Source organism: Microtus oregoni, unplaced genomic scaffold (assembly GCF_018167655.1).
Source record: "Microtus oregoni isolate MIOR12 unplaced genomic scaffold, Mior012 000015F_ref0000493, whole genome shotgun sequence".
In the NCBI taxonomy this organism is placed as follows: domain Eukaryota; kingdom Metazoa; phylum Chordata; class Mammalia; order Rodentia; family Cricetidae; genus Microtus; species Microtus oregoni.
Genome location: NW_024543074.1, coordinates 24,903,404 through 24,925,500, shown reverse-complemented (window position 1 = coordinate 24,925,500; position 22,097 = coordinate 24,903,404). Strand labels below are relative to the sequence as shown.

The window sequence follows — 22,097 nt, the reverse complement described above, 5'->3', positions numbered from 1 at the left end:
TACTTGGGATTTTTAACTAATTTCATGTAATAAACATAATGATGTCAATATTTATGTAATGTGTTCCTTATTACATAACCTACATGAAAGGACATGCTATATAACTGTTCAGTACATGAAAGGGAAGGGGTGTAGTGGTGCAGTTAAATTAGGAAAAATTGTCCTGACATCTAGCTATATCTTCCTCCTTTCCTTGCATAAATGATCCTGGAAATGCATAACAGAAGATGTGATATCTAATATGATCTCAAATCCTTACATTCTTAAGCACCTGCAACATTTTCTCATTGTACTTTGATTTCCATGTTCACTGATGTATCAGTTAAAATAATTTAAGTAAAAATTTAAGATATTCGATAACAATGAATGTTCTTCAACACACCACTTCCTTTTAATATTTCCAACAGGTTTTCTCACATTGATTTTGAAATAATTGTTTTTCTTAATTCACCTGACCATTTTCATGTTTTTTCTTATCTTTACTGACTTCTCTTGAACATTTAGGCCAATCATTTTGTTTATCACTGCCATTTATGTAATTTTTCTCTTAATTTGAAATTGACCAATAAACATAGACCATTTAATTTACTTTATGATGACAAAAAGAAGAAAGAAATCTAGATGCTGGTAATGCCTCGTGTGTGTTTCATACTTTAATTTGTAAACTACTGTTTATACTGGATGTTTATTTTACTCTTGTAAAAATCTTGAGTAGATAGAGAAGTTTCTTTTTTACATAATGAAGAATATGAGGCTTAATGATTTTCCATCTCACACTAAGAGGCAATGGTTGATTGTGTATGAGATTATAGACCAAATCCACCAAATTTACTCTTTTGCCTATATATATATATATATATATATATATATATATATATATATTACCTGAATATGGCATGGAATAACCTTCTTCCCTTTTTTTTTCTCCAGTTGCCATTGATAGATTATGACATACTGACATACAAATCCAGTCCTTTATATTCCATTGATCTCTCCCCAACATACATCTCCATGTGATGACAATCCTGCCTCTAGTGTTTCTCACTGCCTGGTATACATTACCACTTCTGTGACCACATAGTCTTCCTTTTGTCCTTTTTCCTGTTTCTTAAATTATAATGTCATCTTCTCTCCAAAGATCTATATAACCACTTGTCTATACATACATATATTTACAAAGTGCATAATAGCTCATATGGCATGGATATGAGTTGGCTATACAGTCCAAAGAAGCCTATAATGTTAACAGATAACTTTTACTTGCTCAAATATAACACAAAAAATTATCTTTAACCGACTTGTGCACACTGCACATTCCGTTCTTGTGCCAATTCATGTGTGTGTGTGTGTGTGTGTGTGTGTGTGTGTGTGTGTGTGTTACCTTTAACTTTTATGCATTCTAAGAAAAAAAGGACCAGATGACAATAAAGGCAAGTAGATCAGGTGATCCAGCCTTTCAGGACTCCTCTGTTTCAGTTTGCTCAAATTTCTGCATCAAGAACAACTTCACAGCTGCTAGTTGAGATAATTAAGCATCACAGATTCTTCAGCCAAAATTTCAGAAAATCTCTACAATTTCCCATCACACAGAGACTCAACAGAAAATAATATGTCTAGTTCTCCCAGAACTTGGCCATTATTTTATTTTTCGCCACATCCCATGGAGATGCTGTCACTCCCAAACAGCAAGAATCAGTATAGAGAACATGGCACTGACATTCCCAAGAGGTGGGGTGGGTGGTTTTGGTCATTTTCTATTTATGGATGTTTGTCATTATTTAGAGAGGTTGGTTGTAAGTTGTTATTGGTCACAGTCATGGAAAAAAACTAAACAAAGGAGATTTGGCTTAGGGATCTCTTTCTTAAGAAAAAAAGGGGAATATATAGAAATGATGAGATAAATGGATTTTTTTGTACATTTGAATAAACACTAGTCTCAAATATTATACATTGATATGGTGTGAGAAGTCCTTCTGTATACATGTTGCTTTTATTGATTAATGAATAAAGAAACTACTTTGAACTGGATAGGGCAGAATAGAGCTAGGCAGGAAAATAAAAGTGAATGCTGGGAGATGTAGGCAGAGTCAGTGGGATGCCATCTAGCCTCAGCAGAAGACTGACATGCTGGAACCTTGCCAGTAAGTCACAAGCCTCATGGAAAAATATATAATAATGGAAATGGGTTAATTTAAATATAAGAGTTAGCCAGAAATATACTTAAGCTATTGTCCAAATAGTACTGCAATTAATATAGCTTCTGTGTAATTATTTTGGGTCTAAGCAGCTGGAAATGAACAAGCAGCCTGCAACAACATTGGTATTAACTTTTATATATTGATATCAATTTAAGGTTATTTTTGTTATACTCTGTATTTTTCTACTCTCATTTAAGGTATTGTACAATGCAAATCATTTTAAAATTTATTCTAAAATTTTTATCCTTGAAAACTATTTAGGATAATAAAGAATGACAGGTTATTAGTTAGTCATCTATAACAATCAAACTTATATGCATGTTAGGGATATTTTCAAAGTTAAATAGAGATATATTTTAAATCAATAGATGGTCTTCAAACACTTCTAAAACCTACAGAATATGGCATTTGTAATGTTTTAAAACTTTTCATGACATGAAGAACATTTGCATCTGGAAGCACAAATATATTTCAGAAGAAGTATAACAGGCATCAAAGAACCTCCATATGTAGCTTGTTTTCATTTGTGGCAGAGTTAGCCACTGAGCAAAGAACTTGGGATGTAGGATCTCCCTAACACACTTCTCAGGCTGTTGTCAAACTAGGTAGCTGACTTGAAATCCACTCAGGCTTTTACTGTTCTATGCAGCAGCAATCAACCTCAAACCTTCATCAAAATCATTGGTAGATTTAGTAAAACAATTGGGAATTCTCAAAGGGAGGAATTAGTTAAAAGGGGAGGTTTTCCTACATTAAAAATGGAAAAAAAACATTATAATGAAGGGATGTGGGTCTCTGTATGATGGTATGCTAGACAGTTTGAAATGGAACAATTAAATGAGAGGATATGTAATTTAAATGGGATTTATGGAATGTCAGTTGTAAACATTGGCAGCATGATCATTTTTGTCTAATCACTAAAATATTGTTTAATCTGAGTACTAAAATGTTGTAATATGAGTGGCGGGGCTGCTTCCCCAGCACCCCAGCCGCCTGCTAGCTTATGCCCCGAAATAATTACACAGACACTGTATTCTTTTAAACACTGCTTGGCCCATTATATCTAGGCTCTTCTCGGCTAACTCTCACCTTGACTAGCCCATTTCTAATAATGTGTGTAACACCCCAAGGTGCGCTTACCGGGAAGATTCTAGCCTACGTCCATCCTGGGTTGGAGCTTCATCGCGTGTGCCTCAGAGAGCAGAGCTATCGAGTCTGAGCTCACTTCCTCTTCCTCCCAGAATTCTGTTCTGTTTACTCTACCCACCTATGTTCTAAGCTATGAGGCCAAGCAGTTTCTTTATTACTTAACCAATGAAATCAACAGATTGATATATGACACTCCCACATCACTAAGATACAGGCTTTAGAAAAACTTAATAAAACAGATCACAGAGGGATTCAAATCTAGACAGAAGAATTTAATGGAAAGATAATTTCAGCATTGCATTGTAAGAATAGAGAGGAAGAGCCTAGGGTTCTCAGACAACCAATCTTAATAGGTCCAGTGTTCTTATAGGAATTGCCATATTGTAAAGGCTCTGTTATAGCTAACTGAACTTCTGTGCCATTGTTAGATTTAAGGAGATTCGAGGAAGCAATAGTTTCATATGGCATGCATTCAACTTCCGTAAAGCAAATGTTAAACTCGTGATCAGTTTGTAATAGAATTATGCCTAATGACTGGATAGATTTGGTTAATGTTGTTTTAAGGACTTGTCCACAATTCCAATGGAGTACCTGGTTCAAAGAGGCTAATATTATTGAACAATTGAGTAAAGCTAGAGATAGGAAAATCTCCCAAGATGAAATTCTTGGAGAAGAAAACTACACTACTATAGAAAGGCAGGCTGTATATTATGAACACACCTTGGATTTATGCAATACAGCAGCTTTGAATCCTTGGGACATAATTGGAGACATAGGAAAAAAACTGAATCATTTACTAAAATTATGCAGGACCCAAAAGAATCCTTTACCAATTTCTTACTGAGATTGACTACGGCAATAAATAGAATGATACCAAGTTCAGGAGCTAGAAAAATGATAATTGAATCTCTGGCTTTTGAAAATTCCAATTCTCTATGCAAAATGATAATTAGGCCATTAAAAACAAGTTCAGATGTTGTATTAGGAGTGGCAGGGCTGTGTCCCCAGTACCCCGGCCGCCTGGCTAGCTTATGCTCCGAAATAACAACACAAAACTGTATTCTTTTAAACACTGCTTGGCCCATTTCTATCTAGCCTCTTCTCTGCTAACTCTCGCACCTGGACTAGCCCATTTCTTATAATCTATGTCGCCCACGAGATGGCTTACCAGGGAGATTCTAGCCTACGTCCATCCTGGGTCAGAGCTTCATTGCGTGTGCCTCAGAGAGAGGGGAGCATGGTGTCTCTCTGAGGTGTCTGCCCCCAAGAGGAGAGCTGTCGAGTCTCACCTCACTTCCTCTTCCTCCCAGCATTCTGTTCTGTTTACTCCTCCCACCTATGTTATAACCTATGAGGGCCAAGCAGTTTCTTTATTGCTTAACCAATGAAATCAACAGATTGATATATGACACTCCCACATCATTCAGAACCTTTGGAGAAATGGATTCAAGATACAATTAATATAGAATCTCATGAACATGATGATTCATAGAGAGGAGAGGTGATTTACAGAGGTTTGAGAAAAACTGAAATGTCAAATGTTATAATTGTGGCAAACAAGGTTACTTTAAAAGGTACTGTAGACAGGGTTCTTTTTCTAAGAATAATCCATTAAGAATGCCCCTCCTTTCTGGATTATGTAGAAGGTGTGGCAAAGGCAGGCTTTGGACTAATGAGTGTAGGGTAACAAGTAATATTCAGGGTAATCTTTGGCATCAGGAAATTTGGTATGAATAGGGCTCTGCCCCTAACCACTGAAATATTTTTTCCTGATAGATTAAGAGAAAGGGTGGTCATTGTCTTTGGTTTAGTACACAATGAGGACCCCCACCAGACTCTAATAGTTTTAATCCAGTAGTAACACAAATGTCCCCAAATAAACAAAATAAGTCACAAAACAAAATGAAAAGTCATGAATCTGTGAAAGATACAGATAAGAACAAAACACATGGTTAATAGGGGTGGGGGAATAAAAGAGAGAGTAGCGGGGGAAAAGTAACCAGAATACATTATACACATTAATCAAATTGTCAGAAAACTAAATTAATAAAAAAACTATAAAAACGTAAATAAGAGTGGAGGAAATAAGGAAGCAGGAAGGCAGAAAAATACAGCATAAAGGGAAGCAAAAAATATGTAGGACTTTCTAGATTGCTATAGAAAAAATATAAGAAAAAAAAACTTAGGATTCTGAGTTGAGCCTAGCTTCCATTCATATTGAGATATGAAAGACAACGGAGTTGGTTGGGAAAAGGTCAGGGAGAAATGAGGTCTTTTGATCTGAAGATGCCCTGGTAAGTCCAGGAGGAGCTAATCAATCAGGACTTGCTGGTAGGGTAGTGAAGATGGTAGATGTACCCATGAAACTAGGATGACAATTGATGCCATGAGAACAATCTGAGGGCTGGAAGTACGTCATTACAAGGGAAACTGTTCAGAAACATGCTCTAGAAAGCAGTGATATGGAATATACTGTTAGAAATACAACAAATAGTAGTTATTGTGAGTGAATAGTTGTACCATCAACAGGAGAACTGGAGAGCACAGGGAGTATATTTTAAAAGTGAGGGAAGGGTCAATGTTGTAACTTCTAACACTAATGGGGAAAAAGTGTGCTAGATGCCTGAGATTTAGCCATCATGTAATTCTGTTTGCAGATTCAGGTTTCAGATATGAAGATGAGATTAAGTGATAGAGAACATGTTCACAGATAACACGTCATACATATGTCCTCTTTTACTTGGATTTTAAGGGCATTTTATTTTCTCCTAAAGATCCTAGATCCAGGGCAATACAAAAAGGAACCAAACTGTCAGTTCCTAGTTTCTCCTTCTGGGATTGCCCACCCCTCAGAATACCAAAACCTGTTCTACTCTTTGTTCCTCTTAATGTACCTCACCACTGTCCTGAGGTATCTCCTCTCCATCCTCATTCAACTGTAAACCCATCTCCAAATGCCTATGTATCTTTTCTCAGCAACTTTTCTTTCCCTGACCCTTACTTTTCCAAATTGTTGCAGAATATGCAGCACCATGTTCCATCCATCCCCTATGCAGGCTGCCTGGGACTAATGTACTTTTTCCTGGTTTTCTGGATCTTAAGAGCTTCCACCTTGTGGCCATGGTCTATGATCACTATGTGGCCATCTGCTTTCCCCTTCATTACAGCAGTATCATTATTCCAAAGCTCTGTGTGAGTTTGGTGGTGCTGTCCAGGATGTTGACCACATTCCATGCCATATTTCACACACTACTCATGGTCAGATTGCCATTCTGTGAGGACAATGTGATCCCCCACTTTTTCTGTGACATGTCTGATCTGCTGAAGCTGTCCTGCTCTGACACACATGTTAACGAGTTGGTCATATTTATCATGGGAGGCATCATTCTTGTCATTCCATTTGTGCTCATCATTGTGTCCTATGCAGGAATTGTCTCCTCTATTCTCAAGGTTCCTTCTGCTTGAAGTATCTGTAAAGCCTTCTCAACCTGTGGTTCCCACCTGTCTGTGTTGTCACTGTTCTATGGGACAGTCATTAGGGAATAACTCTACTCTGAAGAAAACTTTCATGACTATCATGTACACAGAACAAAAAAAAAAAACTCTAACAACTTCAGTGGGGAAATGGTCCTCTGCTGGAGCAGAGTTGTTACATTTTGGAAACCATTTCCATAACCAGGGCTGCAGTCTACTTATGGTTATACTGGAGCATTCCTTGGCTTCCAACTGACATGATTCCTTTCCATCAGAGCTGCAACACTTACAAAACTCTTTAATCGCCATTTCTGAGAACGTGTTCTTATCTTTCACACTTCTCTTTTGTTTCCATGTCTGCTCGTCTTTTTTTCACCTGATTACAATGAACTGTTTGTTTTGTGTTAACAGTTTAGATTTATGTTTGTCCAGGAGTTGATTCATACCAGGGCTCAAAAAGTTTCTTTCTAGCCATGAGAAATGAAGTTGGAGTCTGTTTATTCTCCTGGAATATTTTCTTTTCTTCCTTGTTATTTTAAACTTATAGATAAACTTTGCAGACATGCTTTGTAGTAGTCTGGTGGTGTTTGAATGGAGAAAAATAAATTTTGGCTCACATTATTCAACTCTGAAGATTCTCCCCCAGATGCCCCAAAGCTTCAGGAAATGGGTGAGTGGCCATGTATTGTGTAGTCCTAGCTTCTTGAACATCATTGTCTAAGTCTCTAATCTTGGTTGATTTATTTTTTCATTGTTTCCTCTAAGTGATTACATCCAAATCACCATTTCATTCTTCTAAAATTGATCATATTGCTGAAGTTCAGACTTCCCCCTGATCCCACTTTTACTTCCTGCTGGTAGATATATTTATTGATGTTTTATGACAAGCAAGGAATGCAACTCTTCATTATTTTATTATTGGAAAGGAAGAAGTCAAACTTTTGCTATTTGCAGATAATGTGATAGTATACATAAGCGACCCCCAAAACTCTATCAGGGAACTCCTACAACTGATCAATATCTTCAATAATATGGCAGGATACAAGATATAGAAATGATAAAGAAACTGAGAAAGAAATCAGAGAAACATCACCCTTTGCAATAGCCACAGATAAGATAAAATATCTTGGAGTGACACTAACCAAAGAAGCGGAAGAACTGTTCAACAGGAATTTTAAGTCTTTGAAGAAAGAAATTGAAGATGATACCAGAAAATGGAAATCTCTCTCATGCTCTTAGATAGGTAGGATCAACATAATAAAAATGTCAATCCTATCAAAAGCAATCTGTAGACTCAGTGCAAACCCTATCAAAAGCTCACCATAATTCGTCCCAGACCTTGAAAGAACAATAGTCAAAAAAATTAAAAAAGATTCTTTTTAGAGCACGCCAAGTTAGAAGACAATATTGATATGATGATACATTTAGAAAAAGATTGTGACTTATGAGATCATTTGATATAAGAGACATAGGTCGATGAAATAAGATCTTCAGAGAAAGATTTGCATAATGAAAATTTCAAGACAATGAAAAAAGAAACTGACAATACCAAAAGATAGAAAGACTTCCAAAGCTCATGGATTGGTAGGATTAATATTACAAACATGAGTATCTTATTAAAAATTCTCTTCTACATGCTCATCTTTTTTTTTCCTTTTTCATGAGTGGAAGACAGGTTTCTTCTACTTTAAAAAAATGGCAGTTATATTACTAATGGGTGATCAATTTTAAATATTAAACACTTTATTTTGAGATAGCATTTTTGTTGGTTGAAATGATTTAACTATTGATCTTAATAATCAATGATAAATGAGTGAGTATATTATACTGAAAATATTATGCATTTAATGGAATCTTCGATGGCAATGAGGAAATCTGGAATAGCATCTCCACATTAGTGCAGTCTACTTATTGGGTACAGTTTTCCAAAATTGTCAAGTGCACCTATCAAATACATAAGGGAATTTTCTTCTCACAAAGAACTCTTGTCAATGCCCCCTTTATGTCTCTGTTCCTCAGGCTATAGATGAAGGGGTTCAGCATGGGAGTCACCACTGTGTACATCATTGCCATGACTATCTCCTTCACAGTGGAATTATTAGCTGAAGGACATAAGTAGAGACCAATAATTGCTCCATAGAACAGTGAGACTACAGACAGGTGGGAGCCACAGGTGGAGAAGACCTTGCGAATGCCTTGAACAGAAACTTTAAGAATGGAGGAGACAATTTGTGCATATGACACAATGATAAGAAGGAATGGAATGACAATAACAAGTCCTCCCATGATAAATATCACCAACTCATTAACATGTGTGTCAGAGCAAGACAGTTTCAGCAGAGGAGATATGTCACAGAAATAGTGGGGGATCACATTGTCTTCACAGAAAGATAATCTGGCCACAAGCAGGGTGTGTAACATGGCATGGAATGTGGTCAGAACCCAGGACAGCACCACCAGACTCACACAGAGCTTGGGGCTCATGATGCTGGTGTAATGAAGGGGGAAGCAGATGGCCACATAGCGGTCATAGGCCATGACCACTAGGAGGAAACTCTCAAAGTCTGCAAAATACAAGTAAAAGTACAGTTGTGCCAAGCAACCTGTGTAGGAAATGGACGGAACTTGGCTGTGCATGCTTTGTAGCAATTTGGGCATTGTGACAGAGGAAAAGCAGAGGTCAGAGAAGGACAAGTTGCTGAGAAACAAATACATGGGTGTATGGAGATGGGAGTCCAATAGAATGAGGATGAGGATGATAAGGTTCCCCAGGATGGTGGTGAGGTACATGGCCAGAAACAGGGCATAGAACAGGTGTTGGTGCTCTGGGGGGATGGGCAGGCCCAAGAGGAGGAACTGGGAGATGACAGTTTTGTTCCCTTCTGTCATATTCTTTTTCCTGTATTGTTAAGTAAAAATGACATAGATCCTTAGAAATACAAATTAAAATAAGCAGATATCTGGGCTCTTTTTATATTATTTACTTTAAAGCAATTATTCTCATAACCATAATTATAAACTTATAATATCTGTAAACCCTTATAATATGCTTTAAAAAGCCTCCTTGTATGTTTCAATATTCTATCATTTCCTAAACAGGTTTAGCTATGAACTTCTGCGACACAAAACATGCTAGTTTTTCCCTGACCTGTCTGAATGACCTTCCTAGGCAGATGAAATTGGTTCCTTCTCTTAGTATCTCTGATACACTGTTGTTTCTCAGGACTCTGAAACTTTATTTTTAATAATTCCATATATTCAGATATATATATATATATATATATATATATATATATATATATATATATCTGAAACTCAGTTGTTAAATTTTCGTCACCCTCAGATCTCCAACTTGTTGCTTAATTTCTTGGATATGTCACAGGCACGTCAAGTACATCAGATCCAAATGAAATTTATGATACCACTTTGCTCTTTCCCAACTTTCCCATGTCCTGCTCTCAGTTCTGTAAAAGGGACACTGGGTATTCAGTTCTGTAAAGGTGACTGTGGAGAAGTGATAAATCCAATATCTGAAATGCCTGAATAGAATAAGAAATGTGTCAGTTTTATTTCTCTTCCTAACAATGTCAATCTAGTAAATCCATTCATCACCTCAACACCACACTCCTAGACCAGGCTGTCAACTAGATGTTGCCAAGAATGTGTGTACAAGATTATCAATGTTTAAGTCACTAAACTTTGAGTAATTTATGTGATGAATCTCAGGAAATCAATTAAATGACTTAACATCCTTAACATTTCTCTTGTTCAAGCCAACTTTCAATAATATCCAAAGCTCTTATGTTCACAAATGATGTGTTATTCTGGAGCTGTGGCACACCTGTGTGCTGCTGCTAATGTGACTTAAAAGTCACATTTTCTTGTTTCCAGCATTTTTACACTTGCTGTTTCATTTGCCTATAATTTTCTCTCCTCTTTAGCCCCTTCACCTATGTTATCCCCATTTATCTTTCATAGAGATGATATGATACTTGCTTTTCAAAATTTTCCACACAAGATTGAGACCTGTTGCATGCTCTCACATTATTCTATGCTCCTCTCACATGGCTCAATGGCCCTGACCACTGATTCATGTAGGTTCCCCACAAGAACGTGCACTCCCTGCAGGAGAGGCTATGTCCTCCTTCATCTTGCAGCAGGGCCAGCCCATGGCATAGTACTTGTGTGTGACCAATGTTCATAAATGCTTGTTGGTTGTTTTTCAGTCTGAGTCAGACTCCTTAAATGTTAAAGGCTACAGGCCTCTACTAAATTAGAGACAACATTCATACTAAATCTTGTGGTGGCACATGCCTTTGGCTCTAGTATTCTGGAGGCAGGTACTGAGCCATGTGGCTAACATAGATAAGAACAATGGGTTAATATATGCCAGAAGAGCTAATAATAAGCCTGAGCCAATGGGCCAATCAGTTTATATCTAATGTAGACTCTCTGTGTGGTTTTCTTTGGGGCCAAACGGCTGTGGAACCTTGTGGCAGGACAGAAACCCCAACAAGCAGGACCTCATGTTACAGAGAAAAATCATGCTTCAGTGTATAACATTTCATGTCATGATTAACATGTATGGATAGACTAGTCTCTGTTGCTGATTTTTGATGAAATACTAATTCTAATGGTACCATGAATATGGTTTTCAATGTCATGAGTATTTAGAATGACTGATTCAAAGTAAAATAAAAGTATTTTCTTAAAATTCTACTTCCCTTGTAAATGAGCGTGACTCATATAGTATAGAAATATATGTGGAGGTCATATCAGAGACATTACCTGCAGATGCCATTCCAAGTAATTCAGAGACTTTCATATCTTCTTCAGCCATTAAATCAGTATTTCTCAACCAGAACAGCACATAGCAAATCCCTAGGAGATGGCGTAATTCACATTAAATACAAATCACCTAGAAATATGTGAAAACATGGACTGTGTTTCTGTAGCTCAGATTCTACATAATAAATAAAACACCAGGTGATGATACCTGAGTATTGGAAGAGGCAACACTTACATTATCATGGAAAATACACCTTGGTGAGTCCCATCAGGTAAATTTAAATAATCTTTGATGGGAGTCCTGCTTAGTGTTTATTGAAGTGACACAGCAAAGTTAAAAAAAATGTCTTTATCATCACAGGGCTATTATGTTGGTAGAGTATAATCTTAGGAGACTAATTATAGAGCTATTAATAAGAGGACCCACAGGGTGAATAAAATATTACAAATGGCCAACATTAATTCAAGTGCCATGGTGTGGCAAAGTCTCTGAAGATGAGAGAGACAAAGAAGGAAAATATTATTTCTGAAAAATCTTCTTACAGAGAATCATACACTGTAGGATATTAAAACTCTTGTCTTGGAAGGATAGTAAAACATCAGCCCATTTACCCACCTGCCAACACATCAAGAATATCTGTGAGTAATTCACAGTCCCTAATAAAATATCATGCTCTCTCTTTTCACTATGCTCACGGAAAATAATAGTCTCTAGTCAGCACCTAGATCTGCATCACCCTTTTTCCTATCTCTCCTTCCAGTTATCTCTGGGATTAAGATGCTCTGTAACCCAGAGGAATCTAAATCCTGAACAGTCATTAGAGTAATTTTCTAGGATCTTTCTAGGACAAATTCTTCCAGAATCTTGTAGGGGTGACTGATTACACTTTACTATTGTAAATTACGTGTTACTATTCTTAGGGGGAAAGTGAAGTAGTGACATTCATAAGTCAATGCTTATTCATAACTTGTTCAGGGATGAGTTGAACACCCATATTGCTGGAGTCTGAATTTCAAAGAATAATTAAGAGCTAAATTTAATAATTTAGAAGATCCTAAGAATATGAAAATGTTGAGAAGAAACCATTAGTTTCCATTATGGAAACATCACCATGAAAACAAGTACTTTGAAAATGTTCCTCTCATACATTCTTGAATAAAATGCAACATTATATAAAAAGGCCTCAAGATATATAGATATTATGCTAACAGGGCCAGAATTTATCACTAAACTTTTTATACCTGTCAATATATCTTAAAATAGGAATAAAATAATGTTTGATGAATTCCTTAAGATTAAACTTAGCTTTCTTCAGGCTAAGGTACAAGAAGAAGCCTAGGTTCTCACTTCTAATCAGTTGTTTTTGACTCTTCATCTATCTGGAAAAAACATTAATTGTATCTGCTACCATTACACCAACCACTTTCTATAACCATGTCAGTATAACCTACTGCCATGTTCTATATCTTTGTCATTGTGACTCATGGCATTGCTGACAGTTGTAATCTCTGCCTTTACTGTCAATCCTCTGTATTTAACAAACCTACTTTTTTACCATGCCCCTGTGACATCATATCATGACTCCATCTAGGTAAGAATTAATTCATTGTGTCATAGACTTTATGATCTAATCACCTCTAGAAATGTCACTATCTATGAAGAAGTAGAAACAATCTTCACCTCCTTCCTGATGAGTGTGTCAGGAAATGTAGCACAGAGGGATATATAACTCAGACATAAATCACAATGAGATGCTGTCATTTCTAGCAGCATGAAAAGACAGGCACAGTAAGAGGAGTGTCATAGGACTTCATGATTAGTTGAATTTTAAAATCTTTTTCTTGTAGAAGATTGGGATTGAATAACTTCAGAAGCCATGGATAGGGGAAGTTGATCAATATATTCTAAGAATACATAAAGTAGATTTCAGGTATGCTACTGAATATTAGGATGACCACAGTCTATAGTTATGTATGGTTTATCTTAAAAGACAAAAAGGAAGGATTTTTGCCAGTTTTCACATGAAGTGATATTTTATATCATAGCCTTGTATATCTTGATTTTAAACACCACACAATATATTCACAACTTAATGCTTTTGGCAATTCTAAATAAAAATAAAATCTAAAACTATTCTTAGAAGGAGACATTCTTTGTAAGGTTACTGTATATATCAATTTATTATAATCTGTGTCCTTTCTAGTGATACCAAACCTAATTTTTATTGCCGTTGACTATCGGGTCTATTTTCAAGGTGATAGAGGTTAATTTAAATATTAACATTCTATTTTATCTCTGATAATTATATTCTACTAAGCCACCAAAATTTGGGAATTATATGTGTGCCATCAAAAAATACACAGAGAATAGTAACATATTTCAGAACAATTATCAAAGTAAAAGGCAAAATGCAAAATTATATGCATCATGATCTAGTTTTGTAGATAAGGTGCCACTTAAGCACCAGGGTGAAAGGAGATATCATAAATCAAAAAATATACTGGGAGAAATATTATGACTAGAGTCATAAATTACTGGAAGAAATATCATATAGAGTACAGAGTTTAGCATTGTGTAAGTGTGGAATATTGAAATGGCAGTGGACCCTTAGGCAGAAGCTTGCACTGAGGAGACATATGGAATAGTAGGAACCTTGGATGGAGATTAGCTTCTAATGAAGGTATGCATTTCAGCAGAATGTCTGAGATGTTGAAAGAGGTGTTGTTATTGCACACTCAGAGAGACAACAAAGGGAACAACTGACCCAAATTTGAAATCCTGGCTCATCATCTGACACTAAGAGATTGGTAAAATGATTACTCCTTTCCTTTTGAAGAAGGAGAACCTGGAAGGACACTGCAGAATCAGGCAGGTTTCTGTGTTACTAAGGCTTACTCATAGACATTGGGTGATGGGTGAAGGTTTTGAAATTCAGTTCTTAGCCAGTAAAACAGTGATATAAAATGAATTACATGCATATATTAGCAAAGGAAAAGACAAAACAGAAGGAAGGAATAGTGGGAAATAAATTTTATGTTTGCCTCCAGCACCTTTTCCTGTTTTTATGTAAATAAGGATGCCTGGTAAAACAATAGAAAAACAATGTAGACTGTCTTAGTTAGGATGTTTTTGCTGTGAAGAGACACCATGACCACAGCAACTCTTATAAAGAAAAACATTTGATAATGGCTGACTTAAAGTTTAAGAGGTTTAGTCTACTATCATCAGGGCAGGCTGTTTTTAAAAACATTTTCAGGATACAAATCTACAATATAAGAATTCAGCATGAAAATTTCACATTTTGTGATGGATTTCAGAAAGAAAATTTTGTTTCTAAAATATGTGGGTAGGTCTTGTGTACAATTTTCTTCCATAATGTTTGTGACTAAAAATAAAAATTTTATGATTCTGCTCTGAGAGTGTCATGAAAGTTTATGTAGAAAAATGAATAGGATGATTATTTTTGTAAATTATTAAATATAAAAAGAAGAATGTACTTATTTCAAAATCTCTAGGATTTTGTCTTCGGTTCTGATACTAGGTTTTGAGAAACATCAGTTTTAAGGTTTCTTTGAAGTTTCATTTTAACCTTGTTAATATTTTAGTTAGTACACTTGAATAAAAAACAAACAAAAATGAAAATGAGGACAGATGAGAGAGACACAGAGAAAGATGGAGATACAAAGATACAGACACAGACAGAGAGAGCAGAGACTAAATGAGTCAAATTCAAATGCTTGGATCTTCATCCTGTTGGTGAGGTTTGTAGCATTCAATGTTTACATATTTGAGTGTTACAAAGGGAAGAGACATATAGGGTAAAACCACACTGTTTCTGAAATTCTGCTTGTTCTGTGAATGACTGGGAACTGTGTCTTGTGTAGTAGCATGTGGAGTAATCAGAAACAAGAGACCTCACCTGGAGTTGTTGCCGCTGATGACTTAATGTCTGTATCTTCGCCAGCAGTGAAACACACAATTTTAGATCTGGACAGCATATGAAAGTTTTAATGGAAGTGCTTTTAACATTAAATATGCAAGTATCTCTTAATATAATAGGATAGACATGGGAGAAATAATCCCAGAGTTTCTGAAACAAGTACATGCTTCTTCTTATATTTATAATAATGTATTAAAAATCAATCATCAGGCCCGGCAGTGCTGGAACATGCTTTTAATTCCAACACTCGAGAGGCAGAGATAGGGAGATCTCTATGAGCTCACGGCAAACCTGATCTACAAGAGCTAGCGCCAGGAATCACATTTATTTTCTCATGTTAATTTCAATGACACTCACTGAACAGAAGCATGAGGAAATTATTTTCGATCTCCAATATTACAGGATACTGTACACCTGACCCACTCACATATTTTTCATGAATCCAAAATTTCCTGCCTCAAATTGATCACAGACACTGTGACGCCTCTGAAGCTCAGATTCTATAGAGCAAATGAGCCCACAGGAGATGCCAATAGTACTGTCCGTGAACTGTACTTAGGAACTATTGCAGTCATTACTATTACACATGTAGGTTTTTTTAGCTCTATCAAGTGAATTTAATTATGGTCTTGGATATCTCAACTTGTTCATAGTTTATTAAAGCTCCAAAGATGAAGGTATGTTAAAGAAGATTTAAGTACTACAGAAAGAATACTAAAGCTGGTGTAAGAACAAGCAGGCTGGGCATTGTGAGTCATCCCTAATCATAGCTCTTGTGAGGCTGAGGCAATAAGATCACACTGAATTCAAAGCACTCTTAGGCTATAATGTGAGTCCCTTTTTCAAAAGCCCAAATGAACAATTTTGCTGCAATGATATGAGCTTTGAGAACTTTGCATAAGATGTAATTATAGATAATTCTCTCTTTCTTAAAAAGATAATAAATTGTGTCCATGAAACAAAATATTTCAACAATTGCAAAGTCTTCAGGGGAAGAGATAAATAATTTAGCAAGAAAACTTGTGCTGCATAGCATCATCCAACCAATATCCTCAGGCTAGAACTGTAAGGAAATAGCTCATCCTTACCTGCAGTGAACAGGGCAATGCCCAAGCCCTCATAAAAGATACTGCTCTCCTTTATTCAGTATAGACACAGATTGTAAAAAGTCACACACTCATCCCCTAATCTTCACCTCTGCTTCTCTCATATCCCCTTGTAGTCATCCCTGAGCCTAAGAGGCTCTTCATCCCAGAGGAGTCCAGTAACTCATTATAAACAGTAATTACCAAGGACCTCTGTAGGACCAGTTTTCTCAGAGTCCTTCAGTGGTGACTGATTATCGGCACCAATCATACTTTACTATACTTGAGGGATGGTGGACTTAGAGAGAAACCCATTAATGGGTGCTTATTTGTTTTCTTGTTTAAGTGGCTAAAGCCTATTCTTTGTGCAGTGGGGAGGGGTGTTTGAGGAAGAGAGTTTGAAAATTCCCTAGAAGTAATTAGAGACCACAATGATTGATAGAATGTACATTAGAGATCATGATTTACTAAGGAAGCCACCGTGACATTTAAAGACACACAGTCTGGAAACACTCCCAGTTAGTATGTAGTGTGTTAGTATAACTTTGCCCCCTGTAAATACTTACAACAATAATAAAGAAGAGATCATGAACTTGGGAGGGAAATGGAGAAAGTGGGAGGAGTTGTGCAGGGAGAAGAAAGGCTAGAACTGATATAAATACAGCATTAGTGTATGAAAATTAGACAAAATATTTTAATTAAAATAATGAAAATAAATCTTTAAAAATGCAAAGTAAGCAAAAGTCAGTAAGATAAATATTATGTGTTTTTGCTCATTTGTAAATCTTACATTTATTTTTTTATTTTATTAATTTTAGTTATGCATGTGTGTCTCTGTGTGCCCAAAGGTCAGAGGTATCATATGTCCCTGGAGCTGGAGGTACAGGCATATTGAGCAACTTTGTGTTGATACTTGGGCAAAAACTCAGGCTCTCTCTAAAATAGTATGTGTTCTTAGCTGCTAAAACATCTCTCTAGGCCTGCTTTTAGGTTATCTATCTATTTGTCTGTCTGTCTAGCTCTTTGCCTGTCTGCATAGATAGATGATAGATAGATAGATAGATAGATAGATAGATAGATAGATAGATAGATAGATAGATAGATGATAGATAGATAGATGATAGATACATAGATATAGATAGATAGATGATAGATAGATGATAGATAGATAGATAGATAGATAGATAGATAGATAGAGACAGATATGACCCTAACTTTGAAACTACAATAGGAAAGTAAATAAAACACTTCAAGGTGTAAACAAGCTAGGACATTCTGAAATATTTCTGTAACACAGGAAATAATTCCAAGAACTAAGCTTCTTCACAATCTGCAGGGTCAAGAGGTAATCTACAAATGGGGAAACCCTTTTGAGCTTCCTATCAAGCATACAATGTATATCTAGGATATATAAATAGCTGAAGGTAACTGAACATCACAAACACCAAATAATCTAATCGATAACTGGCTAATGAATGAATATTCTATTCTCAGCAGAAGAAACATACAGTTGAGAACAAACAGCTGAAAAAGATGTTCTCTGAATCTGGGCCACTTTGTTCAGTTGTTTTAAACTCTGTTCATTTACCTACAAGTTGCATGATTTTATTTTTCTTTTCCTTTTAACCTAACTTTCATTTATTTATTCTTTGTATCTTTCACATCATTCATCTCAAACTCACTCATTTCCCATTCCTGACAATCCACCCTCTTGCCACTGCAGCCCACCCCCCAAAAAAATTTAAGAGAAAAAGGAAAAAAAAATCTAATTGTCAGCTAGGGTGTGACAGAGTCATGAAGTAAAGTCTCTTGTCCATATATCTTTACTTGCAAGTGTTCATTACCAAGAGTTGTTGGTCTGGTTTAAAACTTCTGGTTTCTGCTACACTAGCAATGCTGGGCCCTCACTGTGACTCCTCTTGGTTATTCTGTTGTTGCCATATGTTATAGAAATCATGCAATTTTTGGTATGTAGGACTGTTCCTTTCATGTACTCCTGCAGATGGGGTGAATATTGGGGTGGGTCAACCTATCCTAACTGGTTCTGGGTCTGGGTAGTTGCAGGGTTCGTCAGCCCAGCAGTCAGCTCTCTCTTATCCTCAACATCAGGGTGAGCTCTCTGATACTGCCTTGGTGAGTTCACTTTTACAGCAATGAGCAAGGGGCAGGATTTGTTCTCCTGCTTTCATGTCCTCAGGGTCAGTTCACCCACCATCAAGGCCAGCTCTACTATGTTGCCCAGGTGTGGCATAAGGACCACTCTTCTGAGGACTACAGCAGAAAAGGTGCAGGACTGAATTTCTTGCTCTTCTGACCTCAAGGTCAGCTCTCCCACCTGCCTCAGGCATTGAAGATGGAGGAGGGCGTTTATCACCCTCCTATTCACATGACAGGTGAGTAATGCAGACAGATTTTTCATGATCACAATATTGGTGCCAGCTTGCCCATACATCTGCCAACAGGTTTGACTCTATTGTGCTGCCCAAGTGAGGTGGAGGGCCTGTTTTCCAGAGTGTTGCAACTGGTGGCAGGCAGGAGAAGTTCTCCCACCCTTCTGACTTCAAAGCCACTATTCCTCCTGTTGGAGGCATTGATAGGCAGGGGAAGGGCATCTCTCCCCTGCCCATGCTGCCATATATAAGATGAGTAATGGAGATAGCTCGCCCATGCTAATAAGAGTTCATTTTGCATAACAGCTGAAAAATATTTCATTATGTAAGCTTACCACATTTTCATTGTTCATTTATTAGTTGATGGACATCTAGAACGGTGGTTCTCAACCTGTGGGTTGTGACCCCTTTGTAGTATCAAATGACCCTTTCACGGGGGTTGCATATCAACATTCTATATATAAGATAATTACATTATGAATCATAATAGTTGCAAAATTGAAATAAAGAAGTAGCCATGAAAATAACTTGGTGGTTGGGATAACAACAACATGAGGAGCCGGGCGGTGGTGGCGCACGCCTTTAATCCCAGCACTTGGGAGGCAGAGGCAGGCGGATCTTTGTGAGTTCGAGGCCAGCCTGTTCTACAAGAGCTAGTTCCAGGACAGGAACCAAAAAGCTATGGAGAAACCCTGTCTCAAAAATACAAAAATAAATAAATAAACAACAACATGAGGAACTGTATTAAAGTGTGGCAGCATTAGGAAGGTGGAGAAGCATTGCTCTAGGATTTGTCCATTTCCTAACTTTGTGAATAGAGCAACAGTGAACATGGATGACCTGGTATCTCTGTGGTAGGATATAGAGTCCTTTGGCAATACACCCAGGAAATCTTCAAGTGGGCAATATCTATTGTTTTTATTGTTTTATTATTATTAAGTCATTTTATTTTTACATTTGTAATTAAAGTATAATCACAGCACTTCCCCTCCCCTTTCCTTCTTCTAATCTATCACATGTCTTCTCTTTCAAACCAATAGCCATTTCTCCTTTGTTATGGTTACATTATCTATCTATCATCTATCAATCAATCAGTCTATCTATCTACCTACCTACCTGTCTACCTAAAACTATAAAAATACAACCTGCTAAGCCTATATTTGTTGTTTGTGTGGATGTGGTTTCAGGGCTCACCACTTTGTATTGGAGATCCAATGAGGGCTCATCACTGGGAGAACCTAATTCTCTCTCAGCACCCAATAGCTGCCTGTAGATTTTAGTTTAGGAGTCGGACCCTATAAGATTTTTCCCCTTCCCCATATTAGCATATTGCCATTGTTCAGGCCTTGTTTAAGTAGACATCTCTAAGAAAAACAGTCACACAGCAGACTTACTGGCATTCCTACTCTCAGAATCTTCCCACTCCTCCTTCTGTGATGTTCTCTGAGCATAGGATGCAGTAGCTATGCTGCCAATATATCTATTGAGATGGGGTCCCCACAGTACATTGATCTTTGCATTCTGTGCAGTTGTGGTTCCATAAATATTTTTTGATAATTTTTAAATAATGCCACACATGTAATCTTCTTTCTTCTCTAAGCTCCCTGCCTTGTCCCTCCTCCCCACAAATCTCTTTTCAATTTCATGACTATTCATTTTGTTTTGTGACACACTGAGAATAATTAGCACGTCCCATGCAACCATGGATCTGGTGCTATATTTTGGAGTCTGATTGGCTCCACTATGGATATGCTACTAAAACAATGCCTACCTGCTCTCAGAATTTGTTAACAGTTAATAGTTATGAAAAATTAGTAGGGCGCCATAAGCCCCTCAATCTTCTCTGATGTATTTCTTTCTTTCTCTTTTACTTCTTTTAAAAATGTTCATTTTAGGGCTGGAGAGATGGTTCAGTGGTTAAGAGCTTTGCCTGCTCTTCTAAAGGTCCTGAGTTCAAGTCCCAGCAACCATAAGTGCTCACAACCATCTGTAATGAGATTTGGTACCCTCTTCTAGCCTGCAGGGATACATAAATAAATTCATTTTAATTTTGAGAATTATAAAAGTTTCTCTACATAAATGAAAATAGTCAACAAAGAGGCAACCTTCAGAATGTGGGAAAACATTATATGATAGGATTTGCTATACATAGTATAAAAAGAACTTTTTGAACTCAGTGAAAGCCATTAACTGTCATTTGATGCAATTCCATTTGGCTCTTTTCACTACTTTTTTTATTTTTTTGTTGGTTTTCCTATCTGTGTTTACCCCCAAATCCTGAAGCTTTTCTCTGTTGTCTCATAGATCCATGTATTATGTGTAACACATAAATTTCTTGGGTATCAGGTTTCTTTTAAATTTTCTTATTATATTTTTTATTTAAAATAATTTTAAAAGTTAAATATATTTTGATCATTCCCCACCCTCTAGTTCTTCTTCCCTTCCTTACTCACCCAATTTTAGGTTCTTCCTAAAAATAAAATAAAATAAAACAACAAAACCCACTGAAACCATGGAAACAACATAAAACAATGCACAGAATAAGAGAAAACAAAACACCAAAGTGTAACCAAATATTTTTACCTGATTTTGAGAAAATACACCAAGGTGTCCCTGAGTACTGATTAATACCAGGTATAAAAAATGTACAATAATGTACATAATATACTAAAGGCTTACAAACATTCTAAGAGTCAAGACCAGTTAGAAAATCAATATAGAAAATGAAATAAATACAGAGTTTAGAGAATTAAGTGATACAAATTATCTAATAACATACTGTAGAAAGAATATGTGAGCAATTGCTAAAGGTCTGGTAAGTTGAGATATTCTATGATCTCAAGACAATAGTTAATAATATTTGGATATGTATAAGCACACAGTAACAGCAGACATTTGGATAAATGAGAAAATCCTAGAATGACCATGAGGAACAAATATGACTTTAAGTCTATGCTGCAATTTTCAGGATCAACTAAACAGGACAATGAGCGCATATTTAGGTCCTCCAAACCTATTTTCCAAATTCAACTATTCATATAAACTCCCTGCAATTTGTGGAGTGAAAGTTAT

At 36.5% G+C, this 22,097-nt stretch overlaps 1 protein-coding gene and 1 pseudogene across 1 annotated transcript; one reads left to right on the top strand and one right to left on the bottom strand.

Annotated features, from left to right (window-relative positions):
• The first annotated feature begins 5,571 nt into the window (after nt 1–5,571).
• On the top strand, nt 5,572–7,077 carry LOC121456333 (annotated as a pseudogene).
• A 1,691-nt stretch (nt 7,078–8,768) lies between these two features.
• LOC121456323 (olfactory receptor 1468-like) lies at nt 8,769–9,710 on the bottom strand. The gene has a single exon (XM_041664397.1). The coding sequence runs from the start codon at nt 9,708–9,710 to the stop codon at nt 8,769–8,771; it is 942 nt and encodes a 313-aa protein (XP_041520331.1).
• Between the last annotated feature and the right edge of the window lie 12,387 nt (nt 9,711–22,097).